The following is a 21,861-nucleotide window of genomic DNA, read 5'->3' as shown; positions in this document are numbered from 1 at the left end:
ACTGATGCTACCTAAAGAGAAAAGGAATTCTGGAAGAGGGTGAAAATAAAATCAGTTTAGTTTCTACTACAGTTATTGAAATTCTTGAGAGAAAAGTGACTGAGGCCAATGAAGGAGAAGGTGAGTTTGAGACATTATGAATTATAGCTATCTAAATACACATTAAGATTTAAACTGCTTGGTTTTGCTATTGGTGACTTTGTTCCTCCAGCTTTCAAGTGATGGCTCAAGCTGGATCAGTGCTTTGTTTTTTTTTTGGACACATTTTTTACACATAGTACTTTAATGATCTTTAGGAAACGATAACATTACTGAAGAGTATCAGCCTTCCTACCTCTTTGTCCAGTGATCAGTGTCACATCATCCGAAGTAAAACATCTTTAACAACTCCTCAGGTTCATATAAATCCAACAGAAACTGACGTAGGAGTTATCTAATGTAAACAGCCCATTAAAGCTAAGTCATTTTGGAAGCAAATATACCCAAAGACAGATATATACAAGGGAAAGTTATTTGAAAAATAGAATCAGATGTGGAAAGCTATGAGCAGTTCATTAGCCCATGACAACTAGTAACTTTATAAAATGAACAAAAGGACAGAAGTAAGGATAGGAGGGAGGAAGAAGAGAGAGGGGAAAGAGATGAGAGAGAGAGAGAGAGAGAGAGACCCTGCACTTTCAAAAAATTAATAGAAATAGAATCTTTCTAAGTAAACTTCTTGTTTTTCTTTAAATCCACAATTTCTGCCAAAAGATTCCAGCACAGATTTGGGACTTACATTTGACAAGCCCCCATATGCTCCCTTTTCCCTTCAAGCTTTTACTCTGGCTTGCTGAATCTGTACTTGGTTGAATATGTGGTTTTACAGTTGCTAAAAATTCCCTAAAGTCAAGCTCCTTCTCTCAGTTTCTGTGTAGGTGGCAAAATGGTCATTTCAGCCTCAGTTTCCAAGGCCTGGCCTTTCGCCTTCAGTAACCACTCCTTTCACAAAAACAAAATGTGTGTAAAGGGGTCTTCCACATGTTATTGTAATACAAAGAGAAAGCGAGAGACCAAATACTTTGAGCTCATGAAGAAGATGCTCTATTCTTTTCAATGGCTTTGATCAATAGTTAGTTAGTGTGGCTTCAGGATTACTTAGTGACTGTGTAAAGCTGTGAATATGGCCGAAACTCCGAAAGCAACCGCAGAACCATTCACTAACTACAGAAGTACCCAAAAGGCTGCCAGGTACAGAGGCTATAAAGTTTCCCCAAAGTAGAATTAATTAGGAAAGTCAAAAGAATGCAGGCAGATTTTAGTAAGACAAAACCCAATGGACTGGACGTACTCTATCTTTTCATAAGAAATGAAGTTTGAGCTAGAGAGATGGCTTAGTAGTTAAGAACATTTATTGCTCTTCCGGAGGACCCAAGTTAGGTACCCAGCATCCATGTTGGCAACTGTGGCACTTACAAGTGCCTCTCATTCTAACTCTAGGGGATCCCTTTCTTTGCTCTCCTGAGACACCCACACATCCATTGCAGACACATAAAGAAAAACAATTTTTTAAAGAAATGAAGGCTCTTGCACAGAACCCAGGTTCGATTCCCAGCATCCACATGGCAGCTAACAACCATGTGTAACTACAGTTCCAGGGGATTTCACCCCTTTTTCTGACCTCCTCAGGCATTGCAGGACATGGGTGTACTTATATACATGTAGGCATTACATTCATACACATAAAATAAAAATAATAATAGAAAATAAATGAAGTTTTAATATTTTGCAGGTTGGGTGCTCTTTCCTGCTTTTATTTATGTATCCAAACATGTTTTTTTTCCTCCTCGTCTCCTCTCTGCTGTGCGTTGTTTTAGTGGTGTTTGTGATTTCAGGTGGGTGTGTTAAATGTTATGGTTCTCTTATTTTGGAAAATTTAATAGTAAACTGCCTCTTTTTCTGATTTTTCTTAAATAAATGAGTTATTTTGGTAGTAATGAAATTACACAAACTTGTATCTATTTCTTATTTATGGATGAGGATTTCAAATTGTAGAGTTGAACATGCATTTAAATAATTTATGAATGGTTGTAACTTTATAGAAATGCATGTATTATCAGTTTGCTTTTTCTCTCTCCTAGTCAACTGCACTATGGAAAATCTCCCACCTTAAAACTTGGGTCAGATTCCCTACTTCTAGAGAGTGAAAAGCTATTACAGAGCATTTTAGCTTGAAATTTCAAATTCTCAACCCTCCTTCACAGCATTAGCCTGTCAGGCATTAGCCTGAAAAACTTATGATATTAGAATACGGGAAGAGCCAGAGTGGGTTGTTCCCAGTCATCCCCTCCCTCTCCCCTCCCCCTCTTTTTCCTCCTCCTCTCCCTGTATGTTCTCCTCCTCTTCTTCTTCCTCCTCTTCCCCTATCTCTTCTTCCTCCTTTTCCTCTACCTCCTCTTCCTCCTCTTCCCCTTCTTCCTCCTCTCCTACTTTCTTCTCCTTTCCTCCTCTTGAGGCCCTACTCCTCTGTTTAAAAGAGCTGCCATGGCTCTCTTCTGGCCAACTCCGCAGGGCTATCACCAAAGCCTTTTGGATAGTTGACCAAATACATACTTAACAGAAAAGATTTGTGAGTTCTTTGGGGAAAGTTTCAGGGAAGTGAATCCTCACAGAATTTCCTAATGTGAAAAACTTCTCTCAATGCAACACCTTCCTCCATACCACCTGTATCAGGCACCGACAGCTTACCCTTAGCATCTTAAACTTGAAGGGCTTTTCCAGGGTAGACAGCTTAGTGTGGTATGAGAACAAGACAGTTTCCTCCCCACCACCATCCCACCACCACATTTTCTAAATGCTATTAGACTTGACTTGTAAAGTAACTTAATCCTTGATCTACTCACATAGCTGCCCCAGCATCGCTGCTGTGTCTATCCGGTACTCTTCTCCTTTGGCAAGATGGTACAGAGGGCAGATCATCCTGTGCACTGTATAAAGAGACATCAGCAAGAGAATGAGATGACATGGTCCCCTTGTGCCAAATTCCTCTATCCTCAACAAGTGGGTCTCTTGACACTGTTTCTCTCCACCACTACACATACAACTTTGGGAGTCAGGAGATCAATGCATCTTTTAATGAAGTGACAACCATGTTTTCACAACAGGACAACATGATAGGAGATGAGCACTGTTGAGTGAAAGTGATGGTTTCAGATGTAAATCCATGACCTTTCTTTAAGATGCTTGATGGGTGGGACGATAACAGCACTGTGAGTGGAGATGGTATCCACTAGCACCAGAGTGAGCAGTGCATCAACAATGAAGGGAAAGTGTCAACCTGGGAGAGAAGCACGGCAGACAAAGCATGTGCCGTTTGGAAAGAGATGGTTCCACAAGGGAAAAGTGACTCCACTGATGTGACTTTCAGAAAGGAGCCTGGCAGTAAGAACAGCCATTGGCGCAGCTTCTAAACAGGACACAGAAGCAGAGACGTGGAGAAAGATTCAGGAGGCAGACTCAGCTCTGCCTCAGGACCAGGCACCCCCTGAGTGGTGTAATCACCATTGCTGTGCACGTGTGTAACCCCTCGCTCACCGGGTGTCTTTTTCTTTTCAATCTTCAGGAAGAGGCAGCCAGAATTCTCGCCCAGCAGCCAGTGTCCGTCGGCACATGTGCAGCTTTGAAAACCCCCACACTGCAGTGAATGTGTAAGAGAAGCTGCATGGAAATACAGTGTTTTGCACCTTGCTTTCTCTCTCCTGGGTATTTCCACTTTCTAACATGGAACCAGATGTGGTGCATGCCATCAAGAATGAGGGACTCATGGACGTGCCATGGTTTGCAAGACTGCCTAATCTGATTGTCCATCGTTCTTAAAAGGACACTGTCAAGCTGTTAGTCTTTTTTGCTTATTTTCTGTTTCAAAGCAACACTTTCTCCAAATCTAAAGATTCACTTTTGTCTGTGACTCCCACTCACGAGCTTGAAAGTGAATGTTCCCCCTCCAGAAATTTGTCAGCTTCTCCTTGGCAAACAGAGCTTTTTTCTTTTTCTTTTCTTTTTTGCCTTTTTCCCCCTTTCTGTTGCGCAAATGTCTGAAGTGATCTTGTCTGCATTAAACGAAAAGCCATAGCTGAAATTTATGGAAGAGTTCCACAGTGCTAGAGTGTGGGGGTGGGTGCCAACACAAGCCCTGCTGGGTATCTCCCACACCCTGAGGAACACAAAACAAAGGTTTTGTGAGTCTTACTTAAAGCAATTTTTTTTTTAAAGAAAATGTAAAGTAGTCATCCTCCCAACATTTTGAGTGATTTTTATCAGATTCCCTCATCTGATAAAAACAGTGCATGTTTGGTCCAATGTTTGACCTTTAGCTCTTGACAGTGTCTCTTTAAGTTAACCAAAGCACCTAGACCATGTTCAATTCATTGTGCACGGAGTCTGTGGTCATTCTCAGCTGTTCCTTTACAGCCCTCCAAACTCCTGGGAGAGTCAAAGGTACACATTCCTGCAGCAGGAGGGAGCCCACTGATGAGGTGTCTGTGGCTTGAATAGCTCTTCAGATGGAAGAGCCCAATTTGCTTAAATGTTTGCTATTGAACTGGCGGCAGAGGCTGGTGAATGAGGCCGTGGCATCTCTTCCCCTCACTCAGTGGAGTGTACTGGGAAGTCTGTGGCCTCCCTTTCTGTTCTTCCTTTTATAAGCCTGACTACAAACAGTATGGTCTCCCCTAAATCATGCAAACATATAGGGACCAATTGGGTAGTCATGCCAGTGTGTTTCAGGTGCTGTTTGGGAAGCCTGTGTGTAATAGAGCCACTGTAACATGGCTGGATGCTTTCTCTGAAATTCTCCTAAGTCCAAAGGCATTGAGTGTTTCTTGCACCATGGGGTGAGTCTGACCAAGGACATAGCAGGGAGATGCTAATTGTGACAGCTGCTGGCTGCCTGTCAAAAGGAATAGATGGGAATGGGTAGATGTGTTTGTCCTGCCATGACAGCAGGGCCAGAGAGAGGAGAATCAACTGACCTGACATTTTATGACTTAAAGGTGAGTTTCTAAAAGCAAAAGTAAAAGCCAAGTAAGGTTTTTCTTTGGTGGTAACAAGAAAACTTGCACCAATCAGCAAAGCTAACAGGTTGATTGTCAAGAACAGGGCTATTCAAGTTTCCCATCTTGAGACTATAAAGAATGAGAGGGAGAGAGGGGGGACAGAGAGAGAGAGAGAGAGAGAGAGAGAGAGAGAGAGAGAGAGAGAGAGAGAGAGAGACAGAGGTGGGTGTGCTACAAAAGAAAGTTGGAGAGAGAGAGAGAGAGAGAGAGAGAGAGAGAGAGAGAAAGAGAGAGAATTGTGGTTGTTCCATCAGAAATTTTTTTAGAAGATATGTTCTTTCTGGACCTTCAGTCCCTACTGTTTTCATGAAGAGCAACACAAAGGGACTAGCATTAGAAATGAACTGGATCATTACAGTCTCTGTCTGTCTCTCCTGCCCTTGAGGAATAATACATACAGAGCAATGCAACTGCCCTATATTTGCAGGGCAAACTGTGAGGACTTCATGTGGAGCTGAATGGCATCAAATGACTGAAATTAAAATAAGTCTAGTAGGTGAAGTGTAGAAGAAAGAAGTTTGATCTAAACTTCCTTCAGAAGGAACATAATCTAAGCCTACCTAAGTTCCCTAAAGGAATCTAATAACACGTGATACACTTCTAATACCAACATGGCACCTTTGTAAGGGCAATATACCTGCTCTTAACCACTGAGCCCTCTCTGTAGTTCCCAGAGTAATAACTTACATAAACTTTGGCATGAAAATTTCTTCGGTCAGTTTATAAATCATGGTTACACATCAAAGACCATTTAAAACATTCTTAGAAAAATTTGCTAACCATCAGAATTCTTTTCTAGTTGGGAACTGACTTGGCAATTTTCTCAGAAGAGTAGACTCCATGCTAAGAAAAAGGCTCTGGAGATTTCCATGCTTCACTGACTTTGATGAGAACGTTTAACCTGGAGATGTGTTGTACTTTATTGGTTCATTAAAGAAATCATAAGTTTATAAAAAGGCAAAGGGATTTTGTGCATGTGTTGTCTTTTATTTTGTATCATAGAGCTTGAATCGTAGAATGCAATTAATCTAAACATGACAAAAGAAGGGTCATTTGACATTGTAAATTGTATATTTCATTAAGACAATGTCCTGTGACTGATGTTGAGATTAGAAGTAGAGGGTAAAAGGAGAAAATTCATAATGTTATTGAAGACTAAATATCTACAGAAACTACTGAGTTCTCATATAATAAGAATACATATGTCTTCAAAAGTACATTCGGAGATTTTCTAGCTTACAAATATTGGTGAGTTGGCAAGAAATTTTAATTATGTTCATAATCCTTCAAGTTGGAGACATAACAAATATGTAGATTTTTCTGGAATGTTTTTAAGAAGTAGAACTGGAGTTAGTTTGGAAAACTAACTTGGGGTTGCCCAGGAAAGCAGAAGTCTGACCCAAATTGTATTATTCAGTTGCTATGTCTGGGAGTTCACAAGAGCCTCCCCCTCCCCCCGGGACTGCATGCTGGTGCCAGATGGCTGAGGCATGTGGAGGTGAGAGTATGTGGACAGTTCCAACTGCCACATTCCCTTCGGCCAGACTCCAGGGCTTACTACTGTGCCCAGCTGCAGTAGCAGGTGCCACAGTAGGCTGCCCCAAAGCTGGCAGCTCAGTACTTCTGCTCTTGGTGAGACATTCTTTGCTTACTGGAACCCACGACATTCTTGATTCTATTTTTCATTTCATTACATTCATTTATTGTATATTTATTTATTTAGTGTGTGTTTGTGTGTAGGTCAGGTAACAACTTGTAGGAGTCAGTTCTCTGTCCTGCCATGTGGGTCCAGGGCTCCAATTCAAGTCCTCAGGCTTGGCAGCAAGTGCCTTTACCTTCTAAGCCATCTCTCTCATTGGCCCTATTTTATAGAAAACAAATGCTGATTTCCACAGGTTCTGAGGGTGGAGTCTCCTTTCTTTATGGGAAAGTCTTGTCTTACCTATGGCTATCTGGATACTATTGTGAAGCTCTTCAGCCTAGCAGTGGAGAACTGCATTGCTGAGCTGTGCAAGCCTCCCCTTCAGGCAGATTGTGCAGGATGCCTTCCTCTTGATCTCCAACACCCACCCACTTGTTCTTCCCATTTTAGACCTCTCTGGAGCAGAAAGCATCGTACTCTGCAGATGTAACTAGTACTTACTGAAAAAAATAAAACAGACAGAATCACTCCAAATGCCAAGGATATACTAATCTGTTTATACCACCTACTCCTAACTATTCTCTAGAGTGCTGTAAATATTGGGTTCTGTGTTTGGGGGATTGTGACACTTATCTAATGAAAGAACAATCAAAGCAAACTCTTTAACCTGTTGACTCCAGGATTGCTGCCACAGACCTACCAGTTCCTTGTGTGAGAACTAAACATCACCTTGTCCATCTTGGCTTATTCTAGTCTTACTGTTGGTTACAGAGTTGAAGTCTGTGCCCCAACAAACCAGGCTCAGCTACCTGTCATACAAAAGCTAATTAAAACAGCCAAATTAATAGTGAAAAGTAAACCTGGGTGTGATAGCACATGCCTTTAATTCCAGTATTCTGGAGGCAGAGGCAGGTCAATCTCCATGAGTTCAAGGCCAGCCTGAACTAAAATTCCAAGCCATCCGTGGTTACATAGTGAGACACTGTTTAAAAAGAAAGTGAAGGCCTGGAGAGATGACTTAGAGCACTAGTTGCACAGAGGATCTAGGTTCAAATCTCAGCACCCACATGATGGATAACAATCTTTTGTAACTCCAGTTTCAGGGGATCTGATCCCCTCTTCTGACCTCTGTGGGCATTGCATGGCACGAGTACACTGACACACATGTAGGCAATACACTCATACACATAAAATAAAAATAATAACAAAATGCAAAGAAAGCGAAAAGCAGAAAAAAAATGATTTATTTAATGTGGCCACAATGAAAAAGGGACAAAGAGACCCAATGACTCCAATAGTCTATCTTTGAGTCCTGACATAAAGGAAAGGTTGAAATAGAAGGCAAGATGTTTGCAAAAACTAACCAGTCAGGCTAAAGTGTGAATGGTCTGTCATTGTGTTAACTCCAAGTCTCCCTTGTAAGATTGCCTGACAAGTTGTAACTCTTTCTGGGAAGTCTAGTTCCCCCCTAGGCACAAGGTCCTCCTCTGGCTGTCCCCAGGCCTTCAACCTTTTCTCCCAGAGGAGATTCCTAGGTGAACTCTAAGTTCTTGAGATCCATGTTTTCAATAGTCTGATAACCAAAGGGAGGGACACAAGGCAGTTGATTATACTAACAGCCATTTCTGCTAGTAACTCTAATAAATATATTTATCTTCCTGAGATAAATTAGCCTTGAAACATAACAGGTAAGAGGTTATTTTAGGCCTGAGTCCTGTCTTTTAAAGTTAAAGGAAGGATGGAGTATTTTGTGACTTGTACAGAGTTTTTAAAATTAGATTGGTTTTTCTTTTTTACCCTTCCTTCCTTCCTCCGTCCCTCCTTCCCTTCTTCCTCCCTCCCTCCTTTCTTCCTCCCTCCTTCCCTTCTTCTTCCCTCCCTCCCTCCCTCCTTCCTTCCTTCCTTCCTTTCCTTCTTCCTTTCTTCCTTTCTTTTTTTAAACCCTTAAGTTTAAAAAAATTGAGTAAAAGTAAATGATAGAAGCAAGAAAGTGGTGACTGAAGCCCGAGATAGTCGTTATCTAGAATTATTTCACAGTACTAGTATATCTTATAATGCATCTCATTCTTTGGTGATGCCCTATATTTCATGTTTTTTTCTTATTTTTTAATATTTTATTTATTATTTTTATGTATGAGTATATTGCCTGCATGTGTGTAAGTGCAGCCACATTGTGCAATGCCTGAGGAGGTCAGAAGAGGGTGTTGGATTCCCCTGGAACTGGAGTTACAGAGGATTGTTAGCTGCCTTTTGGGTGCTGGGGATTGAGCTCAGGTCCTCTGCAAGAGAAGCCAGTGCTCTTAATTGCTGAGCCATCTCTCCAGCTCCCATATTTCTCTTTTTAAAATCAATGGGTTTCTAACCTTTTCAGATAGGCTGCTTGCTCCTTTTCATAGTAGAACACTACTGAGTCTTTACCTGAATCAAGGACTATAATTGCCTTTATTTGTATTCACTGGACTACAGAACAGATTGGAAGCTTCTCCAAATCCAATTGCTTTTGTATTTATTTTATCACAATACCATCCACGTGCATTTAAGACAGAGGTACATTGTCTTAAAAAAACATTAATTCAGTCTAAAAACAATGTTTAATGAACATTTGGGCCCATGGATCATTCAGGTTGTGGCTGTACCACAGGTGAGAAATGGCTGATCCTGAAGGACCAAAGTTTATACCCTGTGCTGTGATTTTTATGCAAATAATGCATTTCCCCTACTATCTCTGGTTTTTAAGATGCAATTTATTTTATCCATTAAAAAAGAGGTTAGTCTAATTTTTGGTAAATCAACAAATGCCCTGGGGCAGGAGATCTGTTTCCTAATTAAACACGACTGTGCAGCAAATCTAGAGCAAGACTCTGAGGGAAGGAGAGCAGATAATTTTGACAGTAAGAATAAAAACTGTATTCGATTAAAAGTGAACTAAATTGTGATTACATCTGCCCGCTTGATCATCAATAATACTGTCAGCACATAGGCATGATTTAAAACGAGGCATGCATGGAGCCCAAGCCATGACAACAGTAGCTCATGCTCTGAGTGAAGCAGGTAGACCCAACTTAGAGCATTCCATGGAAGGATGCGCCTCAGCTGATCTATGGGGACACTGAGAAATGTTTATTTATGTTTTAGTTACATTACACTGCTGTGATAAAAATAGTGACCAAAATCAGCTTGTTGAGGAAAGAGTCTATTTCATCTTACAGCTCCTGAGTCACAGTTCATCACTGAGGGAGCCCAAGGTAGGTTTCCAGGGTAGGAACCTGGAGACAGGAGCTGAAGTACGGGCGGTGGATGAATGCTTTTACTGGCTTTCTCTCTGGCCTGCTTTCTTATAGAACACAAGACCACCTTCCCGGTTGTGGAACCACTCACAGTAGGCTCTGCCCTCACACATCACTCAACCATCAAGAAAATACCCCAGTGACATAGCCACAGGCCTGTTCAATGGAGGAAACTCCTCAATGAGGCCCCCTCTACCCAGGTGTGTCAATTTGACAACTAAAGCTATTAAGTACAGTCTGTAGTGTTTAATTTATAACACACACACACACACACACACACACACACACTTAATACACAGAGAGCATTTTAGTTTAGTAAGTTCATTGATAACATTATGGGGCAAGAATTTGAGAGAGAAAAATATTTTCCCATTGGAACTGAAAGCAATGCAGATTACTGGGTTTGGGGGTTAGTAAGGTATATTTAAAGAAGCTAAGAGGCAGAAAGGTGGTCTGATAGTTTGTAGAAGAGCATATTGAATATATAAAGAGGGAAACATTTTATGTTCAGTGGTTATGTGGGCAGTTAAGTCAGAGGTAAGTGGGGGCTTACCTAGGGTTTTAACCCCAAGGAGGAACTGTGCATTCTGGTTTTTCCTTTGATTGTATGGTTGGCTGTGTTTTTACTGGAGTTACCACCAACTTATTCTTTAATTTGTTCAAGTCAGAAAAGAGAATTTCCTATTTCAACAAGGCGGTATGGAAGCCCATAAATTAAAGAAAATCATCATTTATGAACACTTATTTTTCAGGTAATATGTTAAGGATATATTTTATAGAAATATTATGACATAATACTTTGTTTTTTAGTATTTTATTTATTTTTTATTTTATGTGTATGAGTGTATTGTCTGCATGTATGTGGGCACACCCATGTCATGCAGTGCCCTCAGAGGTCAGAAGAGGGTGTCAGATTCCCCTGGAATTGGAGATACAGATTGTTGTTAGCTACTATGTGGGTGCAGGGAATAGAACCTGGGTCCTCCACAAGAGCAGACAGCGCTCTTAACCACTGAGCCATCTCTCCAGCCCCCATGATACAGTGCTTTTGAAGATGACACTTTTCTTAGACAATTAGACATATGAAGAAACTACTTTTTCCCCAAATAATGAGGTCACCATTTTAACTGTCATATCTATTTTAGAGCCTTTATATTCAGGGCTTTAAAAATATTTTATTTATTATTTTTATGTGTATGTGTGTATTGCCTGCATGTAGGTAAGTGCACCTATGTCATGCAATGCCTGCAGAGGACAGAAGAGGCTGTCACATCCCCTGGAACTAGAGTTACAGACAGTTGTTAACTGCCATGTGGGTGCTAGGATTTGAACCTGGGTCTTCTGCAAGAACAGCCAATGTTCTTAACCACTGAACCATCTCTCCAGCCCCCTATTCAGGGCCTTTTATACTTAGTATCAGATTTTCTAAGTGAATATCAGCTTATTAACTCACTTCATATTTCAGGATTAAAAACTATTAAAAGTCAAACATTATTCACACCATAAATATTAAATCACATGTAATTTTTGAAGCATTCATTCTCCAAAATGTTTAAAATGTGTTTTCAAATGATTAAATAAATCTTTGTTTTAATAATCCTTTTCTGTTTTTTTCCAAACAAAAGACTAGGGTATGGAGTAGCCTATTTCATACCTCTACCTAAGGAAAAAAATGTTCATTTTCCAATTAAAAAAAAAATTTTTTGAGACAGTCTCCTTGTAGCCCCAGCTGCCTGGAATTGCTATAGAGCCCAAACTGGCCTTGATCTCACAAACATCAACCTATGTCTGCTTCCCAAGTGCTGCAATTTAAAGGCAAGTGCCACCATGCCTGGCTTACTTTTATTTTATTTTACATGTATGAGTGTTTTGCTTGCATATAAGTAAATACTGGACCTATGTATGCAATGCCCACAGAGGCCAGAAGAGGGTGTTGGATCCCCTGGAACTGGAGTTATAGACAGTTGTAATCCACCATGTGGGTGCTGGGAACCAAACCCAGGTCCTCTGCAAGAGCAGACAGTGCTGGTGCTCTTAAGCACTGAGCCATCTCTCCAGCCTCCATTTTCCAATATTTAAAAAATGTCACAACTATGTTCTCATTGTGCTCCTTTCTCTGTTGCTTTAATGGGTACAAAGAAAAATCAAACTCCTAGGGAAAAAAAGAAGAAAATGACTTCTTTTTAGGTATTAGCACTATTTTTATTAATAGAATGCTGTGCTAAGGTACCACCATCTGCTCAAAGTTATATAGAAAATAAGTTGGGTCTCCAAAAACAGGACTTGAGTTATTGCAATATGCTAAATAGAATTTGTGGTGGCACATGGAGCATTTCATTTCTTCTTCAGAATGACTTTCTACTGGGCTGGTTTGCTTGTATTTCATGAAGCTGAAAGATGATGTGTTGACTTTGCATCATGGTGGCAAAGTATCTGAAAAAAATGAAGGAAAGGTTTATTTCAGTTGGAGTTTTCAGGCCATGCTCACTTGGTGCTGTTTGCTTCTGGACCTGGTCCAAGGTGCAATGTCATGGTACACAGTATGTGTCAGATCAAAGCTGTTCACTTAGTGATGTCCAGGAAGCAAAGAGAAAGTTGGTCTCTATCACAAAGCTCCTCTCACAAAACCATAAGCTGTGAATCCATAATGTACCAATCATTTTATGAGGTTAGAGCTCTCCTAGTTCACTTACCTCAAGCGGTCTCACCCCTAAACACTGTTGCACTAGAGACTAAATATTCAGTGCAAGAGCCTTTGGGGGACAATTCAGATCCAAGCCCTAACAGTTGAGACAATGATAGTGTTCTAGAATTTTTCTTTACCAAGGTTAATGAAGAAAGTTCCAGGCAGGGGTCTTTCCTCCTTGACTACTGCTTTGTTTGAATCTTAATTTTGTCTCATTTGCATCAAAATCCACTGGAAGATTAATACAAGATGTGAGCAAGGTAATTGTTGGGCTTCCCCATTCTTATCTCTTTTTGAACACACCTCTTTGAGTATTCCCAGGGTGAAATTCCCAACCAGCTGCTGAGAATCTGGGTGAAAAGCCATGCATTGTATGTGACAGGAATAATGTTTTGAGATTAAAAAAAAAGAAAATGGACAATTATGAAACCCTTCCAGCACCCAGGTATCCGATTTGCCATCATCTGATCTTGCCTCCTTTGAAGAGGAGTCCTAGTTATGCTCCTGTTATTAACAGGAAATACATATCAGAATTGGCAGCTGACATTCAATTTCATGAATCCCACAGTCCAATCAGAGTAGCCTGATATGTGGCTCTTAACTTGTCCTGAAGACTAAGTCTCTATGCTCTGCTGTCTATTTGAAACTTTTTTTTTTTCTTCCATCAGTTTGGGAATCATTCAGAGTCTTCCAGTAAAGAGGCATTTTAATATTTATTAACATTTTTATTAATTGTTATTATTGGGACAGTCTTATTAATATGTGTGGGGTAGGTAATAAAGGGTGTACTTTGTGAAATTGTGACCTAAATGAAAACAGGTGTTTCCACAACAGATTGGTTACCTCATCAACAACCACTTTTCTAGGGTCAGCAGTCTTTCCTTGGTGTGGGTAGAATGTCCTGGCTCTATCTTCCTGGGCAGCCTGTGGTAGCTGCCAGTTGGGGTGTTTCATTTATAAGTAAGGGGAAGATGGGGAGGTGTAGGGTGCAGCTATATTGTACTAAATTGGAGTTGGCAGGTTTTAGATCTATTTTATCCTCTTCTTGTGATCCGTCTGTAAATAAACCTATCTCTGTTTTATTCACAGTTCTAACGGCAAGTCTGTGTCATGGTCTGAACCAGGTGGAAGACAAGCACCCAAAGGGCAGCACGTGTGGCAGCGCCTCTCTGTGCACGTGAAGACCAACGAGACCGCGTGCAACCAAACAGCTGTGATCAAGCCCCTCACTAAAAGTTACCAAGGCTCTGGTAAGAGCCTGACCTTTTCAGACGCCAGCACCAAGACCCTTTACAATGTGGAGGAGGAGGACGATGCCCTTCCAGCTCGCTTCAGTCCTCCTGGAAGCCCTTCCATGGTGATGCACAGACGCGGGCCACCTGCGATCACCACACCACCCCTGCCACCACACCTAACTGCAGAGGAGACCCCACTGTTCCTGGCAGACCCAGCCATCCCCAAGGGCTTGCCCCCTCCTCTTCCGCAGCAACAGCAGCAGCAGCAGCAGCAGCCGCAGCAGCAGCCCAAAGCCCTGATGGACCAGCTGCAGGGAGTGGTCAACAACTTCAGCACCGACATCCCAGACTTCCACGCAGTGTTGGCAGGTCCTGGGGTACAGGGGAACGGGTTGCGCTCGCTGTACCCGCCCCCGCCACCCCCCCAGCACCTGCAGATGCTGCCCCTGCAGCTGAGCACCTTTCGGGAAGAGCCCATCTCCCCATCTGGTGAGGATGACGATGATGACAGCGAGAGGTTCAAGCTCCTGCAGGAGTTTGTGTACGAGCGCGAAGGTAACACAGAGGAAGACGAACTGGAAGACGAGGAGGAGAACTTGCCCGCCGCCAGCAAGCTGACCCCAGAGGATTCACCCGCCCTGACGCCTCCTTCGCCTTTCCGAGACTCGGTGGCCTCTGGCAGCTCAGTGCCCAGCTCCCCTGTGTCTGAGTCGGTACTCTGCACCCCTCCCAATGTGTCCTACGCCTCTGTCATCTTGAGGGACTACAAGCAAAGCTCTTCTACCCTGTAAGGGAGGAAGTGAATGCATGGAGCTAGAGACCAGGGAGCTTCCACCCCCCTGGAAATGCACAGAAAGCCAGAAGCATGGGAGTGGAGAACCACACAGCCTGCAGAGGAGGGTGAATGCTACTGTTGCCTTAAGGAGGAAGAGGGAAGATGCTTGCTTAGCATCTTCCAGTGGTCCAGGCCAGGACTGTGACTCTTGAATTATTCAGAATTCCTCCTTAGGAAGAAAGGGAAAAACGACAAAGCACAACTCCATATGGTATGTAACTTTTATCACAAAAAAATAATTAAAAAATAAACAAAAATAATCTCTCCTACGCATATGAGTCCACACCCCCCTGGTGAAGCTGGAAACTGGGCAGCTGCACTGGTGGTGCCATTTGAATCATTAATTCATGTCATAACATTCATGCTGAGCAGGTGGAGTCAGACTACCAGGTGGATGAAAGAGAGGGCAGGATGTGGGGACAAGGATGGGACAACAGCTCCTATTTCAAAAGTTCTTCTCTTTGCTGGGCCAGCAGATTCCCGGCCTAAAGGGAGACTGGGAACCTGACCTCCAGGGGCCCCTCTTCACTGCTGAGGTCCAGTGCCAGCCTATGGTCACTGCGGGAGGAAGGCACAGAACACCTTGAGTTTCTACCGTTTCCCTCTGTTTAAAAAAGAAAAACAGGAGTAGGAGCAAAATCATCTCCAAAATGTGTTTCAGTGGAAGTGCTCCAGGGAAAAGGAAGACCATGCATACACATGGGTCCTTGAGTAAAGTCAAGTCAGGAGACCCAGCTTCCCAGACTCTATGCTTGCTTATTGGTAACTAGAAAAAAAGCCAATAACAAGTGGCAGATTTTCGTGGACTCGCTTGCATTTGTGCCAAATAGGTTCTCCATTGCCCTTTATGAACGAGTACAAGCCATGTGGCTGAGTGTTACCTTCATTTACTGTAGCAAATAAAACCAACCAGTTGGACTTCTAAGATTCAGTATATGTACAATGTGGTGCCATTGTTTCTCCTATGTACAACAGAAACAAATCTATCTTTGAGCCTAATGATGTACTCATAGCAACTATTAATGGTTAAAATCCTTTCCTGTTGTCCCTGGAGTCCCCTCTAGAAGTAAATGTATTACCCTGTGTCCTTGTGCACATGTGCTTATAAAATTCCTGCCATGTCATGTTGGTCCAGCTGCAGCTAGAAAATTGTCTTTCAGATATAGTATAAATATTTTTATGTTCCAATAATGTTTTCTATAGCACTGTTGCCAATGTCCATAAGAGCTCTCTGAAGGTTTGGGTACTATGGTCTGATGGTTTTCATATGCAGCTCAGATGGAAACTCTTCTTCTAGGAGGGAACTTATTTTTCAGATAGTTTATGATGTGGGAATGTCATTAATGAAGTAATTTGAAATTTGCTATATAAAATGTCATAAAACAGTGAGTTACAATAAAAAGTACATTTTATAAGCTGGTGTACATTGTTATTGAAATGTAAGATTGAAAAGGAAATATTTATATTATTTCAGGTTGTTTTAGATTTTTTTCCCCACAGTTGCTTGAGGTTTATGGTCTGCTAGTTTACAATAATATACAAATTCAGCCATTATTTCTCAACCATCTGTTCATCACTCACACTCTGCCTTCTTATTGTCATATACTCTATTCCTCTATTTTTGTTATTAATTTTCTTTATAATTCTCTCATTTGCTGCTATGTGATATCCATGGACATGTGATCCAGTGACTCCTTGATTATTTTTATCCAAAGTGGAATTTTTCTTGATTTTTCTTCTGTTATTTGTTGAATGAATCCTCTTCCTTTAAAGATCATCATTTATGTCTTATGTTCAGTCATATTTGATTTGCTTCTTTCATGTTGGAGCTACTGATTTCTTAGTTTAAAAAAATCATCTTAGAATCTACTCATGACATCATTTGCTCAGAATTTAACATAAACTCCAACATCAGAGAGTTGATTCTTAGGTTTTGCTATGTTCTGGCAATTTGGTGAGTTCTAGACCAAGAATAAACTACATTTTATTAAAGAAATATTTTAAACACTGTTATTACAAAAACCTCAGGAACTGAAATGTTCAGTTCCATATTTTCATTGTGATGATATTTTCATTGTGATGAAACAGAACGAGAAAAGTAGATAGTTCAGTACCTAGTAGATGGAGCTCTACTAATTGGCAAACTGGAAGGAGAACACAAGCTATGTCCTACATTATTTTAAAATTAATGTCACTAACATATGGCCTTCATTATTACAGGACTTGTGAATTCATATATTTTTGAAGCCAGAATGGATAAGGAAATGTTTCCTATATAATGATGCAACAGTTGAGTTTGTTCTGGGGTTTTGGTCTAAGACATTTGGTGAACACATTCAACACCGATTACAATATTAATGAATGCTACTATTATCATGATTATGAGTGTCCTGGTATAAATAGACTATTATCTCATATCATAATTGTTCCGAATTGGAGATGTACACATAAATACCCTGTACCTAAAGGGCAAAATCTGTTCACTGTAATGTGCGTGCTTATACAAGGTGTTCTGCTTCTTGGAAATGTGTTTTCCTTTAGCTTGTTACTGCCTTTTGTCAAATAATCTTGATAATGCTGTATCATAATAAATATTTTCTATTTATTAAATGTGTATGTTCCTTCTCAAAACTATAAGCATCACAATACCAGAAATAAGGCAGTGTAATAGATAATTCCAACAGTTTGAATATCTTTAGAGTATGCTTTCAACGAGTAAGTTTGAAGTACTGCACAAAATCTAGATAGTGACTCCTGCTTCGAGTAAATGTGATCAAAATTAAGATTCCAAATGTATGTCATTTAGAAAGTAGGGAGAGTTGGATCATTAGTGGAGGTCTCGACATAGATGTGTCCTATGGATTCTACCTTTGCTACATTTGTGCCTGGCAAAACACTTCTGCGGCTGGTTCACAATTTAAGGAGACCCAGTTTTCTATTCTTAAATTCTTCCTATTCATGCCAGGTTCAACTCTAAATTTTAATGAAGACATCATGACTTTCCCAAATAAAGGAGACATTCACATTTTCTACTACAAGATCCCTAAAAAATAGGGCTTTTTTTCCCCCCAGGAGATCACAATGGTACACATGAGATTGTGCTATACTTAGATGGTAGAAACAAGCTGATGATGAAGTTATTAATGAGAAGTGAGCAAAGTCACTGGAGAATTCTTCAATATTCCTGGTAAACAGAATGAGAAATCATGAAATGGAAGCTTAGCATCTCAGTTATAGGATAGAGAATGAGGAAAAGAATTGCAAAGAAAGGTACACAAAGAGAAGTGATAGAGCAGTGAAAAGAAAATGTTCAGTGATGATGGTCCAAAGGAATTGGTATCATGGGAAGTCATGAGGCTGTCCTCTTGGAGAGAGCCCAGAATAGCAAAGAATCACTCAGATAGCAAGGAATTTGGAGATGCTGTGGCTGAATACCACACAAGATGAATGAGTAACTGTCCCACAATTTCTACAAAGACTACCCAGGGAAGCAATTCAAAGAGCATTTTATGAATCTGCTCTGTTTCAAACTGTGGTTGGCCCTTTGCATTCATAGATACTGTGGAGAACTGATCTAACTTGCCCACACTCTCTCATCTAGCACAGGCCTCCTCAGAGAGCCAATCCCCTTCCCCTGCCAGCACTGACCATGTGAATTCACGTTCTCCAGCATTCAAAGACATGCATAAGAGTTGATTCTCTTTTACTTAGAATCATTTTTCCTTTCTAATTTCTAAGCCCTGGGGCAAAGCAGGTATTCAGAAAAGCTGTGCTGTGAAGTAATAACAGTAGATGAGTGTTATGCTACCACACTTTCCCAGCTCAATTCTCTGAAGATGTATTCAAAGATCCTTCTGGGGCTCAGAACTCTATATTTCCATCTACTGGTTCTAACTGCCCCCTAGAACACGGCCTGGTTGAATCAGAAATATTATACTCTCTTTTTGACATCAGAAAGAACTGTCCCATTGGGCAGCTGGTCCCCTTTCCTGCAGAAGCAGAAGCAATATGAAGCTCATGTCCAGTGAGCTCTGCCAGAGTGAACTGGCAAGACAGAGCTGAGCTGGGAGACTGTCCTTACAGGACTACAGGTAAGGCATAAACAACTCAATGGGACATGGTGAGGTTACACATACGACTTGTGGGGAAAGCAGAGGGATAAGAGTCCTTTTCTTACAGAAACACACATCTTCAGATAAAGTGAAAGACAAATGCAGTCGTTTGTGGGTTACGGAAATGAGAGTGGAAAAACTAGGTAGGAAAGTTGAACTAATAACATCATATACTGGAAAATGGTTTGATCTCTTTTCAGGGTTTCAGTTAAGGAAGGAAAATTTATGTTTACAAATGAGGAAGGAAAGTTTAAGAATGCGGGAGGAAAAAAACTGGAAAAAAGTAATAGCAGTAGACTAGAGTTGGAAGGAAACCTAGAAATGATTTTAAATGAGTCTCCACTTCCCTTGGAATCAATTCCCCTATGTCTTGCTCAGTGGTGTGGGCTGGGGTACAGTGCCTGTCTTCTGCAGCTGCCATGCCAAAGGAGAAGGAAAAGAATGCAAGAAGGCAGAGCATATTCAAAACCACATTAGTACACAAAGCTGGTCAGAGAGCAGGACGCAGGTTCAATAGCAGAAAGAGTCACAAGAACTAGAATGGATGAGTAAGACAGGCAATGGGATCTGGTGAAACTCTCAAGACAGTGCTGCTAAGCAAAGTGAGCTTTTGGTGAGAAGCACAGAGGACTTCCTTGTTGTTAGATAAAGTAGGCCATGGATGAATCTGGTTGATCTGGAGAAAGCACCAGGACACAGATAAAACTCCATGGAATAGAGTATTTTAGCAAAGGAACACATGGGACAAATTCCCTTCCAGGCAGGGAAAATGTCTGCCCTGGGTCATGAGCTGGGGTCTTTTAAAGGGGGAGGTTTCTGGGAGGATGCAGAAGGTGGGAAGATATATATTATTTTTTAAAGGTGGGCGGGGGGGGGAGCAGGAGAGTGGGACTGTTAAAACCTGCCCTCTTTAGAGATCAAAGGGGAAGCCTGCTTTGTTGGCCAAACAGCACAGAAAAATCTCTTCTCTTGACTCCAAAGACCAGGGTGCTTATCAGCTCGGTTCCCTTTTCTCAGCAGCTTGTGAGGTCCTCCTTGAGGCCCTGTTGGGAGGGGGCATGGCTATCTGAACCTTAACATTCCAGCCTTTTGTGTTATAGGATGGGGGCACCATTGTCATCTTGCTACTTCCTGCTGGACAGGGTCAACGTGGGGAGGGCTGGATTAGCGGTCAATCAGATAGCAGGGGTTCCCTCTTCATGCATCTCAGCAGGGTCCTCCATGGTTGACAGGCACTTATATATATGTGGAAGGAAGGAAAGTAACAATTGATTAAAATTAGTATGAGAGTAAGAGTTAGTTTTTGGATTTTGGTCCTGAAAATATCTGAAGAGGCAAGGAGCAACGGTTAGCACCAGGGTAATAGCTCATTTTTCATTTTTAGTTTCTTCTGCCAGGGCTGAACTCGAGAGTGATGGACTTGGGGTTTATTTTCAGGTATTTTGATAGCTGTTGGAGTGGCTAGAATCCATGTCAGTTACCTCTCAATGGCTTCTAGATAGGGAGAGAAAACAAATTTAGCCATCATTTAATTTTTTTTGGTTAGAACAATAGTGGGTTACTTCCCTTAGCTGTAGGTGGGCACTACAGTAATGTAGACCAAGATTTGAAGTCTTACATCTGAGTAGCATTGTCTTACTAGGAACAAAATCATCAATGAGAGATACTTGTCTAAATAACATAAGAACTTACGTCTAATGTCTGAGTTTTATAATCCCTTGAGCCTCCTCTTTTCAGACTGGATACTGATTCAAGTCCATCTTCTGGGGTCTCCACGGCCTCCCTGAACAAGAGAACAGGTGACTCACCAAAGTTACAGGACATTTTGAGAGATGCTCCATAGCCCCTGGACTTTGTTTGACCTTGGAGGGAAAGGAATAAAAATTTGTCCCTTTAAGTCCCTCTGACCAGATTAATATAGGCCTTAAAGTTTGGCTATTAAACATCCAACAAAGTTAGTTACACCAGTCTGGTACTTTTAATTAGCATGTGCTACGTAGATAGAGCTTGGGCAGCATCCTTAAATAAACCTTGACTAGACATCCTTAGACTAGTTGACTAAGCTGTGACCTTAGAGATTTTAAGATTATCTATTATCTTTGTCTCATTTTAAATTTATAGAAACATGGTGGGTAGGTGTAGTGGGAAATGGCTGAGGTGAGGTTCAGAGGGAAGGATAGACACAGGGTCAGTAGAAAACTCATTCCTCGATTGATGCCAAGGGAGGTATTCTCAAGATTTTTAATTTAAGAGACCCAATACTGGTGGCCTGGTACTTGCTGTGTTCCTTGGCTGGTTTTAATTTGGAGAAATGAATCCAACCAAGTTGTCCTGAGAGCTTGGCTGCTGTCAGGGTAGACAGGATCACCAGGTGAGGACCAACATGGCTGGAGGGGTTCGTTCACTCTTTTCTGTTGGGTGTGAACCCACAGGTAGGCGTGATCTCCAGGTTGAAGTGGGTGGTCAGTTTGGCCTTTAGAAGCCTGGGAAATAATCCAGTCAACATGTTCTCTGAGTATTTTCCTTAGAAGGGTGAAGGCAGGTAAACAGTCATGTAGAGGGGAGGGATGCTGGAGGAAGAGGTCATCCTTAGCTAAAATTAGGGCCCTGGTGAGTGTCACAAGTTTGGCTTTTTGTGACATGGTTCCAAGTGGTAGGGGTCCTGACTCAGTGACATCTGTGAGAGATATTATGGCCTGTGGGACCCTGTTGGGGTAAGAGTTAAACTTCTATCCATAAACCAAGTTAGGGTTGGGTTTGGTAGGGGATCTGGGAAATTAGGGGATCTCGGTAGGAGAGTTACTGAAGAGTTTGCAGGCACAAGTGAGTGAGTAAGCAGTTCACTGGAAGGGAGGTGATAAGCTGGATTGAGAGGAGGGCAGGAATCAAGGGTGAGCGAGGGGTTTTCAAGGAATGTGACATAGAAGGGTTGTAGTTTAGAGGGAGCTAGATTGGCAAGAGAGGTGGGGAT

The 21,861-nt window shown here is 41.5% G+C and overlaps 1 protein-coding gene across 1 annotated transcript in view; it reads left to right on the top strand.

The window, feature by feature from the left end:
• Grm1 (glutamate metabotropic receptor 1) overlaps positions 1-17,280 on the top strand; it is a 398,699-nt gene extending 381,419 nt beyond the window's left edge. The window contains exon 8 of the mRNA XM_008836709.1: positions 13,798-17,280. Coding sequence (XP_008834931.1) covers positions 13,798-14,734 — 937 coding nt within the window. The 3' untranslated portion in view covers positions 14,735-17,280. The remainder of the gene's footprint in view (positions 1-13,797) is intronic.
• The last annotated feature ends 4,581 nt before the right edge of the window (positions 17,281-21,861 follow it).

This window comes from Nannospalax galili, unplaced genomic scaffold (genome assembly GCF_000622305.1).
Source record: "Nannospalax galili isolate Female #2095 unplaced genomic scaffold, S.galili_v1.0 scaffold377, whole genome shotgun sequence".
NCBI classification, from domain to species: Eukaryota; Metazoa; Chordata; class Mammalia; order Rodentia; family Spalacidae; genus Nannospalax; species Nannospalax galili.
This window is presented reverse-complemented; position numbering and strand designations above follow the sequence as displayed.